The 11,841-nt window shown below is 41.3% G+C and overlaps 2 protein-coding genes across 6 annotated transcripts in view; one reads left to right on the top strand and one right to left on the bottom strand.

The window, feature by feature from the left end:
• The first annotated feature begins 750 nt into the window (after nucleotides 1–750).
• On the top strand, nucleotides 751–4,767 carry si:ch211-244c8.4 (uncharacterized). The gene has a single exon (XM_027006426.3). The coding sequence runs from the start codon at nucleotides 983–985 to the stop codon at nucleotides 3,494–3,496; it is 2,514 nt and encodes an 837-aa protein (XP_026862227.2). The 5' UTR covers nucleotides 751–982; the 3' UTR covers nucleotides 3,497–4,767.
• Nucleotides 4,768–8,099: 3,332 nt separating this feature from the next.
• phldb2a (pleckstrin homology-like domain, family B, member 2a) overlaps nucleotides 8,100–11,841 on the bottom strand; it is a 22,580-nt gene continuing 18,838 nt past the window's right edge. For all 5 annotated transcript variants that reach the window (XM_027006469.3, XM_027006471.3, XM_027006470.3 and 2 more), the window contains 2 exons: nucleotides 10,100–10,185; nucleotides 8,100–9,855 (listed from right to left, as the gene is read on the bottom strand). In XM_027006469.3, the coding sequence (XP_026862270.2) occupies nucleotides 9,715–9,855; nucleotides 10,100–10,185 (227 nt within the window). In that variant the 3' untranslated portion in view covers nucleotides 8,100–9,714. The remainder of the gene's footprint in view (nucleotides 9,856–10,099; nucleotides 10,186–11,841) is intronic.

Genomic DNA, 11,841 nt, shown 5'->3' with positions numbered 1-11,841 from the left:
CGCATGTACCACAATTCCTGGGAGTTTGTGAATATGTGTGCATGAAAGAGAGAGGGGGAGGTAGAGAGGCAGCCTGCATATTAAAATGGGAGGTAGGCAGAAAGGGAAGAAAATTACCTTGGGGGAAAATGTGCTTAAGTACAGACAGTGTGTGCAGCCATTAATACTTAATGCAAAATATTAACAGGTTGCCTTTAACAGCATTTTCACTTCGTTGTATTAAAGAATGCATGTCCTAATTTGGAAAATTTCCATAACCCCAATACATCAGTGCAGATTTATAAAGGGAGTCATGATGCTTCTTTTAATTTGATTAATGTTTTGGGGGGCTTGTTTGTAAATCTTTCAGGGGTTGAGTTTCACATGTGATGACAGAGCATGTGCTCCTTTGTTCTTTCTTTGCATGATAACTGTAATATTGATGCAAGAAGAATGCCATGAAGAAGCATATTGTAGAACATACAGGACTGATAGAGAGATGAGATAGAGGAGAATGAGAAGGTAGCAAACATAGAGAGAGAGAGAGAGAGAAAGGGTAAGATAGAAAGAAAGGGAGGGTGAGAGAAAGCGAGAGAGAGAGAGAGAGAGAGAGAGAGAGAGGTGTCTGGAGTAGGATGATGACAGCCCTTGGCTCCGCTCCATTGCTGACGAAAGCTGCTTAGACCCTCAGTTGCCATGGAAACCAACTGGAGCAGCCAGACAGAAAGAGAGAGCGGGAGGGCGGAGGCAAAGGAGGGAGGAACAGACAGAGAGAGAAAGAGAGAGAGAGCGAGAGAAAGAGAGAGAGAGCGAGCGCTGTAATAGACGGAAGGAGCACGAACAGAAACAGAGATACGCATAACACAAGCCATTCTGCATAAGCAGACGAAGGTAAAGAGATATTTATTTATTCATTCTCCAATGCATCATATGTAATTAATTTGTGGTAAAGACAGGCTAAGACAGAACAATAGACAGAGACACGCTGCAGTGGAGTACAGATATGGATGCCCAATCGGAGAGCTGCGAGCCCCCACTATGCGATCCTCAGCCTCCAGGTAAAATCAGAAAGGCCCTCAAGCTATTCAGCAAGCGCAGGCCAGGCAGTGGGATGGCCAACATCTTTTCGATGCGCAGCAAATGTGAAGGGGGACCCAAATCACCACCTTCGAGGAGCAAAACCCTGGATGGTTTAACAGAGGCTGTGGCTCCAGAAGCTGAGGCAGAGTCAATGGATCTGGACCAGGAGGCCTGCCAAAAGGAGGACTCTCCAACGGATGAGCCCACCAGCAGGGAGGGGAACCTGGGTTCGACCCCAACCAGACAGTCCATCTCCTCCATCACTTCTGCTAAATCGCTGAGCTTCCTAAATATGCTTCGTTGGAGTCGGAAAGGAGGTGAGGGGGAACGGCAGACCCAGACTGAGTCACAGAGAGCTGGTCGCCAGAGAAAAGGTCTGAAGGGTCTCTTTGGAAGTGTACGCTGGCATGGAAAAGACAGCGATGGGAGTGATCAGGTGGCACCAGGTCCACCACTTCTGGCCTCCCGCTCCAACAGTGTAGAAATCATTAAGGAGAACCTGACTCTCACCCCCAGACCGCCGCCTCGCTCTCCGGATGGATCGGAGTCTGAGCAACAACCCCCAGTATCGCAGGATGTGCCCACTTGCTCTGAGGACACTACAAAGGTGAGCGAAACTGCAAAACTACCAATTAATGATAGGTTGAGCACACTGCTTGGAGATATCTCATCTATCTTGAGCTTTGATTCCCTGACGGGTGGTGGAGATATTGTCGCGGACGTAGAAGCAGAATGGATGAAAGTCAGCAGTAGAGTGGAGGGAAGAGCAGGCACAGATGAAGCTGTGAGGAAGGACAAGGCTTTGTCAGCTGCTATTTCAGCTAAACTTAAACCTACCCTTTCTCCCACATCTACGTCCTTTAGCAAACCCTCTTCTACATCTACAGCAAAACCCATTTCATCCTTTACCACACCACCCAAACCCATACCTAGCCCTACCACAAAACCCAGGGTTTCCCCACCATCTTCACCAAGCCCTTCTACTTCAACTAAACCTGTCCCATTCTCTACATGTTCGCCTACACATATTCCCACAAAAAAACCCGACCAACCCTCTGAAACTTCTCCATTCCCTTCTTCTAGCCCATCAATGAAACCCATGTCCATTGCTATCACAAAATCCCCTCCAACGACCCCAACTTATTCAGCTGAACCTTCCCTTACCCATACATTTATACTCACTCCTGAACCATCAACCACACCAACCCCTACCCCTACCCCTACATCTACCCCTACCCCTACGTATACCCCTACCCCTAGCCCTGTTCCTGCTGTTGATTCTGCCTCTGCTGCTACAACTGAAACTTCCATCTCACCAACAGTTGAATCTCCTGCAGAACCTAGTCCTGCTGCTGTCATAACTGAGCCCACTCCCACCCCAACTGCTGCAACAAAACCCACCCCAACTCCTGCTCCCCCACCCATAACAAAACCCATTCATTCTGCAGCCCAGGAAACAAGGCACAGTAGTGCTTCCGCATCCAAATATCCGCCATTCAACACATCAATCAAACCTGTCTCCACCGGTCCGATAAACAGACCCAAAATCATCACCACCTTTGGATTATCGACAAGCCGCAACACTGCACCTATCGTTAAACCTGAGACAAAGCAGTCCGCTCCGCAGCCAAAATTAAGTCCCCCTCTATTGCAAACTGACAAAGGTGGGTCAGTGTCAGCTATGACAAAAGCATCAACTTCGGAATCCGGACCTCCTCATTATGCTCCAAAACCTCCACCTGCAACTAGTCCTCCATCTTATGCCCCATCCATGACAAAACCCCAAGCTCTAGCGGCTGCCCCTGCAAGTTCATCTGCTACCTCTGTGAAGCCTACTCATAAAGTGGAACACACTTCTCTCCCCTATGGGCCTCCTTCAACACTCATACCTTTCCCAGATTCTTCTGCCACTGCTCCAAAAAGAGACAGAGAGCAGGAGGATGTGGCAAGTCGAAGAGGAATGGAAGAGACAGGCGTGCACATTCGACCTCAGAAGTTAAAGACGTCAGGCCTCAGTAAAATCCCTGTAAGTGGTGGTGGCCGACCTAAACAATACCACAGAGATGCCCATTCCAATGGCGATGAGGGCCACTGGAACCTCCCTACTCCTGTGCATGAAGAGGAGAGCCCAATTTCTCTCTCACGAGAGAGTAGTAGCAAGGAAGCCCTGAGCGACTTCTCCACTGGTTCAGGGGCTGTTACTCCTACCCTGTCCCACAACCTGGAGGATATCCTGGACTCTGCAGTGCATCCCACAGTGGAGGCAACCAGCTTACCCAGGGAGTCTAAGATCCCCATCAAACATGGCTCCACTGCAACATACCACCCTCTGCAGGGGAAAACGGAGACAACACGGTCCAAGATCCCTGTCTCTAAAGTGCCCGTTCGCCGAACCAGCAATAAGCCTGCACCCTCTGCTGCAGCCGTTCGAAAATAACGGACGGTTTCACTTAAGAATGCAAAACACAAAACATTCCACTTGCAGCTGTTTGGAATCTTCTATTGTTTTCCTAAGCAGATGTCCTCACAGGAACAACGCAGGATTGTTGTTATTATTTTTTCAACTGAAATGCATTTGTGTTGACCACTCTAAATGTACTGGGTGTATCTATTCATATTGTGTCACTGTAAAAGGCACCAATGCTATGGATTTAAACCCTGTGCATCACCAGGGAGAGAGATCACATAAAAGCCCAGATAGAATTATCTCCATGGTAACTTATAATGTAAACACTAAGGCAGACGTTGCATCACAACACCCCTCACCTGGGAACCAAAGCCATGTAGACCAAGCTGTGCATCTCTTCAGTTCATTAACCTTTGGATTTGAGCACATCACCAAGACCAAGTACAGCCAGCAGCTTACTAGATGAAGGTGTTTGGCACTTATGAGAGCTCTCCATAAGCGATCTAAGATGGAGTCTTATTTGTCCAGGTCATGTGGTTTTTACTCAGGTCTGAACCATCAGAGGGGTTTGTGTCACCACTTATTGGTGCTTTTGTCCTGCCACAGTGAAGCAAATCTTTTCTAATGGAGAATTTTTGTAGCCCTTGTTACTTCCATTTTTGTAGACCTTTTTGTGTCTAATGTCCTCGGTCCTTTTTTAATATATATATATTTAAGCAAACATTGTGGATCCATGTTTTTCTCAGTTGGAACTCTATGCTTATGTGAAAAGAGGCTGAATCTCTCTCTCTCACTACATACATGAACACCACGACAGGATTTTTCGCCGTATCTCTGAATGTATGTAGCAGAACGCATGCCCTGTTTTTGAGCCGGAGCAGTCGTCATGCTCCCCATGCTTCAGCAGCTCTCTTCCCGTGTTCCCCTTTCTCTCTTTTTTTTTACACTGTGTTGGACAATACAAGCATCTGAATACTTGTCAGTGAAAAACACTTTGACTTATGGATCTAACACTCGGGACATATTGGATGGCCTGTCAATATGACTGGAGTACAGTTTGGATAAGTTTTGATGACATAAGGCCTTGGGGCATTGCTAGAGCTGTTTCATGGACAATCAGAATAATAGGTAAGGCTATATGTTTGCTGAGGGTGTCAGTCCGGCGCGAGATGGTTAGATCCTTTTGCCAATGTCAAATGCTTTGTGCACATGGCTAGTAGAAGACTATTTTTGTGTCTGTATATCTTAATGTCAATCTGTTTCCTATTTAATCAATAAAACATGACTATACTTAGAACTTATTACATTTTGCACAAGGTGCTTTTAAATTGAAAAGAGGATACTATTCCTAATTGAACAGGAATAGAACAGAGAATAACAAAATAGTGAACAGATTCACAACATTATATATGAATACCAACAGTACCTGAGATTAAACATATTCACAGACTTGTATACACATGCACATCATTCCCACACACTCATAAGGGATGGTAGTAGGGGCTGCTTAATCTGTGTAGCAAGATGTTTTTTCCCTGCCTAGTCTTTAATCCATTTGAATGATGTCACAGTACAGCCTGGACTGAGGCAGGGAAATACGTCACTGAAAGACCGATGGTAACTAAGAGCAAATGAGTGTAATCACCAATATGTCTGTTTCTCTCTCTCTCTCTCTCTCTCTCTCTCTGTATATATATATATATATATATATATATATATATATATATATATATATATATATATATAGTAAATTTCACTTATGCGTCTGTCTGGTTAGTAGTCTTTCCACATTAGGCTGTAAAGGATCTTCTAGTGTACTGGCACTGTGGTGAAACTCCTCTAAGCTCCTGCTGTAGGAGCATGGAACCCTGGAGGAGTGCAGAGGCACAATGTGGCGTGTCATCTGCTCTGTGCATCACTGTCCTGATTCTCTTATCGGTTCTGTAGGAGTTGCGTTTGCATTTAGCTTTTGTCACCAGTCGGTAACAGGCAGATGGCCAAGCCATGGCCGTGCCAGCATCGCTAAAGGCAAATACAGAACGAAAGAAAGAAATGCAGGGCAGCTGAGAAGGCAAGGATGGAGAGAGAGAGCAAAGAGCCTTCACTGTAACAGACCACTGCTTTTAACTAGCCACAGCATAACTGGATACAGTCCAGGCCTCATTCATGGCTCGTTCAAAAATGTTTTATTGTGTTTGTGTTTATTCCTTTGATCAATCAAAATGAGAGCGGCTGGTTCTAAGAGACAAACAAGTGCATGGATGAAGCCACATGCCATGTAAAACCCATGATAAAGCTAGTCACATAAATAAATGCTATATGAGATGATGATATACCAAGAGACAGACAGAGCTAATACCACATGAGGCTCAGAACCGTTTTGAATCTTTGAAGTCTGATATAACCACAATTGACAAGTGAATCCTAAAAGATTTATGTAGACAGGAATATTCAGGCAGTCAAACATTTGTTTTGAATGATGCATCTAAAAATGGCAATGTTTTTCTTTTGTGAAACCCATCATATTGTAATGTGTTCCATAGAAAGCAGATGCAATATGAAAGACAGGTTATAGGAGTTAGAGGAGAAGTCTCATGCCACACATTTGGGGTCTAATTGCAGTCATGGGGCGGACCAGGGGGGAATGTAAATTTTCTCAAAGCAGAATGAGAAACAAAGAATTGATATTTATAGATGGGGCTCCACAGTGGCAGAGCACAAACAAGACTCTGTTCATTTAATGAAGCCCATGGCTCTGGAACTGCAAAGAGAACAGTGTGTTTTGCTGGAAGACCACGTGGTGCTCCCTGCTTGGCAGAGTGAATCGGCCCAGTAAGAGCAGGCCAATGTTAATGCAAGCCTGCTCTGTTTACGGATGAGCCTGTGCCTGGGGTCTGTATGAAAGATAAAATACTTTTTTTAACAGATCCAGGAGCAGTAGATCCCCCTCCTTAAAACACATAAGAGACAAGGGTAGAGTGGTCTTGAATCAGTGTTGTGCATTAGCAGGGGTAGATAAAGGTAGTCTGTAACCTTGGTTCTGGTGCAAGTTCGAGGTCACATGTCAATGTGGGATTGCAGGACAACATGGGCTACCTGATTCACCAGAATAAGTGACTTACTTAAAACACACTGAAAGCTTGGAGTTTGCTCTAGTATATGATATTGTGGGAGTTTATTCTATTACTATTAATATATATTCCATTATTATTGTATTTTGTATGTGGTGCATAGTAGGTGTTACTTTCTACAGCTGATTTTGAATGTGATCACTGTGATAGCAAACAGGTTTCAGATCCAGCCTGATGTCAAACCTATTCCACCTACTGTAAAATTAATTAATTTTACAGATTTGGATAGATACTCCTCCAATGACTGAACTGAAATCCATATTCACACTGTACAATATGTGTATGGTGCTATGGTGGTATTTTGAGGGAAATTTAAAATAGTCTTCTTCATTGTGCACCCCATATATGGTGGTAGATATCTGCAAAGCCTTGTGATGTCTGAAACTGAGACAAGTTGGGAGATGCTAGGAGTCAATTTCATGTATGCATATTAATGACGTTTTGCAGTGAATTAATTAAAGCATATATTTAAAATTTCCAAGCATAATAGATAGAGACCTAAAATACGATTAACTACCAACACAGACAGCAATCAGGATTAAAACTGAGTGATCATTATATGCTCAATATCATGATACAGTAAAATGCATATTACTGTGAACTGAGCAAAATTTTAAACCACAAACCAAGTTGCACAAATCCAATTTTTTTCTGAATTCAATGATTTTTTTAAATAATTCATAATAATTCATTTTTTTAAATAATTCAAGTTGTTTTCGTCCTTCAACCACAGAACCAACAAACAATTTTTACATAATCAGAGCACTGTTGTGTTAATTACATTCAGAATATTGTGTCTGCATTAATCTGCATTTTCCAGATCTAAAAAGGTCAGGAGGTCATTGTGAGTGAGTCAAGGGCACCAAGCACTGTCTGTGCACATATATGTGTGTGTCTGGACGGCCTGCAGCGAAAATATGCCCTATTACCAGAATGTTTTTCTAATGACCTATGCTTCACTGGCAAACGATCTGCATGGCAACCTCACCATGTCAGCCAATGGGAGGCTGAGAAAGAAAATGGGTGTAGTCATGATGTGAGGAAAACTAAAAGATACCCAAACATGCACAAACTAACTAGTTACATTATTTCAAAAGCTTTCATTTTTCTATATATTTCCAAGGCTGAGCAAGAGAAATAGGGTTTATTAGCATGTATGACAGATGGGATACACCTGTTATTGTGATTCTAATGAATTAATTGGGTCAAAGTTTTGCATGAGGTCACTGCTCAGTTAGTGAGGGTGCGTGTGGAAACTACAACCAAACAGGATATCACACCACCAGACACAGCCAAGCAACAAATTTAGCCACACAGCAATGTGACATTACTCAGCACACACATGCACACTCCCCTAAGATTAAACAATGGACACATTCAAGTTTAATTTATATATGTACTCTCATTTATCTAGTTATTAATGTAATGCAAAGTAAGTATTTGAGCAAGATTCAAATTCGAAATAATGTACAATACAATGAACAAAGTCTATGCTCGCTTCATTTGAATAAAAGGATTTTATTGTTATGGATTATATTTCAATTATGCAAAGACCATATTAGATTTGTTTAAAAATAATGAACTATTGAAACATAGGTACAAAAATTGATCACAATACTGTAATACATTTTAAATATTGTAATAATACATTTTAAATAATTAAGAAAGCTATGAAACCATTGTCTATGCAAAACCTCTCTCAGACTAGTGAATATGTGATTTAAACTTTGAGAAAGCCTAAGGTAGCACCCTGGACCATGGAAGTGTGTTCAAACATCACTCACAGGCATTTTGCACACATTGTTTAGAGCACAGTAAGATCTGTTTGCTCACAATACTGTCTTGTGTACTGTGCCTATAGCTTCCATCATTATTAAACTTTAAATAACATCAGTCCAAGTCTAATCAATATTACAAGCTAAGGCACATACTATCTTATTTTTTCTTAACCAAACAACATCCTTGTAAACTTCTAAACCTAATGTTTTCTGTATATAAATAAACAAGTCACATAGCTTGGACATATAGCTTTGAGATTAATATTGAAATTGGACTGTAAATTATCTAGACACTTTTGTTGCTATTGACAACAAGTGCCCAACTACCTTCTCGTACCATGAAATGACACATTTCTACTGATTTATTACTGTTATGAAAACCCTGGCAAGCACATAGCCCTCAAAACCTGATAATTTTGTTCATGTATAAAGATGACCATCTTTAAAAAAATCTCTTAGTTAACATGCATATCAAATGTTTCACAATAATTAAAATACAGAAGGCTAATGCTGAGTTTTTATAAATGGCAACTTGTCAACGTCAAATGTAGTTTTCCACAGCACTTCAGATTAAACACAGGTCTATGATTAAAAAAAAAAAAAAAGAATTAAAGAAAAAGCACTGTGCAAACAGCCCTTTAGCTTAACCCACTACTGGTGAAATTCTTCAGCTTCAACAATAACAGAAAAGACTCATGCTATTCTGTGCTAAATAAAACTCAATTTCCTGCTTTTAGTTTTACCCAATCAGGAGATCAGAGAAAAAAAGGCAACCCAGTTAATGGGATTTTAAGAATGCCCACGAGTGTAATATACATTTACAGCATACAGATATTGAACTAAATCAGACCTTGGCTATGCCACACCCTGCTGTTAGTGCGCTCTCATGTTCATCTGCACACCTCTCCATGGCATTCAAGCAGAGCAGTGCTGTCCATGTCGTTGGTTTTTGCCATACATGAAGACATGAAGACAAGGGTGTAGATCCAGTTCACAAAGTCATACTGAAGGGTACTAAATATCCCTAAAAATCAAGACAATGCAACAACAACAGGCAAAATATAGTGGCAAAAATTGGTCTGGACATCTATGATAATGGGTCTTTCCCAAGGGAAGCATGTACCAAAAGAGAGAAAGCAACAATATTCCAGTATGCTTCAGTGGCTGCCCTGGCCCTCCCTGGGGAATTACAATGTCAGTGTATACGTGAAGGACTTCCTTAAAAGTACAAGGGGCAAAACATTTCTGTCCATGGGCAGATGTAGGTCCTTCTCACTGGCCAGACCGGACCGTGCTGGACATTGATGGCAGCAGTGTGAGGGTGCTGTACAGCTGCTGCTCACACCAGGAAGTGGATGTAACCCTCAGCACCCGTGACAATCACATCCATCCATATGCGCATGGCTTCAGGAGATGGAGCCACCATGTAGTATACACGATCGTGTGTCTTCACACTGAATGTCAGTGAGGGGTTTGGGCTCTGAGTGTGTGTGTGTGTGTGTGTGTGTGTGTGTGTGTGTGTGTGTGTGTGTGTGTGTGTGTGTGTGTGTGTGTGTGTGTGTGTGTGTGTGTGTGAGAGAGAGTAGGGGAGGAGTGGAAGAGTGGAGGCAGTGGATAAGAAATCATGTTAATACAATGTTAATCTCTGTAGCCAAACTTTAATTATATATTTTAATTTTTATAAGTTTTACACTGATATTTAATAATGGCTAAGTGAAGCTCACCTTATGTGCGTTCTTAAGATGATCATAATACACTTCCTCTATGGCCTGGAAGTAAATTACTCCTTTCATTTTTGCTTCATGTTTATCTAGTAGAAAGGAAAAATCAGACCACAATATTTGAACAAGAACTGACATGCAGATTTTTTTATATATGCAAAGCTGCATAACTGATGTAGCCTCTGTCCAAGATGTCCTCTTTCTCTGGAACTTTACTGTACTTCACTGCAGTTTTGATTACCTCTACATCTTTTCCTGGAGTACACTGCAGTAACTCCTGGGTATCTATATATAAACAGACCAGCCCAGTCCATAGCTTAAGGCAGTGCCTTTAGTGTGCACAGCAGGGGGGCCGTATATACCTGATTCCTTATATGTACACAAAACTACTTAAACATACTTAAGAGGGCAGCCACAGTTGTGTGTCCACTTGTGTGTCCACACATTTACAAAAACGTTTTTAAGAATATCACTCCAATCATGCTCTTTTTTTTCTCCTGTTGGTTTTAGTTTGCATTATATGAGCCGTTCAGGTCCAGAGGCTGCGAGATACTGAGGTGACCTGTCGTAAGGTGACTCAAGGTGATATTGGTTACGTATGTGAGAATAAACACCATAATTATTCATTTATAAAAGCAACACAGCTTGTTACCTACATTAAGATGATGTGCCTTAAGAATGACAAAATGTTGTGGCATTCTAAGTTAATGCTCCTGTAAGGCTGAAAGCTAACACTGGAAAGATGAGACTAGAGTAGACAATACAGACCAGCAGAGGTTAAACCAGACTAACTAGCAAAGGACAGAGGCTAAAAACAGAAAGCGTGACACAAGCAAAATAATGGTTGGATCAATTGTTTTAATTGTATTTAATATGACATTTATTAGGATCCGGTGTAATAATAAGGATTAGGTTTCTGGTTAACACAGGAAAAAAAAAAATCACTTGCATAAATTAGATTTTTTTAGACATTAACATGTTTGTCTATATGTATGTATGTTTGTATTTTCATATACTTAAAAATATTTATGCATATTCTACCATACGTGTCCTCAGCCCTGCCTTTGCACACCACTGGCTTTAAAGGCACCTCTGCAGTATCCTCTTTTCTTCTTTTAAGAGGCAAAGCTCAATGCTGACCTCTAGTGCTTCAGTCTAGTTTCAGTCTGGATGATATGGGTACTAGGTAGCAACACTGGGTCAGACTGATTGCATGCAAGATGGCTCCTGATTGCAGACCAATGTGGTCAAAGCAAAGGTATCCTATGTTACAATGCTAAGTTGCTAAAAAAAAGCAGACACTGTATGTGTGTGTGTTTGTAGACACAGACTCTTTTTTCACATTAGACTTGGGAGTTTAGTGAAAGGAGTTCACTACATTCACTGCTTTTATGGCAGATCATTTGTCTGTGTTCTCCTATGCTCATTATGTTGTGAGGACTCTGTGATGGATACATCTGTGACATCTGTGTCCAAACTTTCATTCAAAACTGACTTTTTCTTTATTGTTTTTATAAACTTTAGAGGTTTTTAAATTATTGCATTAATAATTGTGGCTAAGAGAAGTTCTATTGTCTATGGTACAAATTCATTTCAAATACATTCAACATTGTATAATACACATATACAACAGTGTATGATACACTAATGTTTATTTTATATTTTTATATTTGGCAGATGTCTTACCCAGAGCAAATTAAAAAAAAAAATTCTAATACGTAGCTGCATACAAACATGCCTATATG

This window comes from Electrophorus electricus, chromosome 19 (genome assembly GCF_041902795.1).
Source record: "Electrophorus electricus isolate QZ-2024a chromosome 19, ASM4190279v1, whole genome shotgun sequence".
Taxonomy (NCBI): Eukaryota; Metazoa; Chordata; class Actinopteri; order Gymnotiformes; family Gymnotidae; genus Electrophorus; species Electrophorus electricus.
Note: the sequence above shows the minus strand (reverse complement) of the source record. Positions and strands in the feature narration are given on the sequence as shown.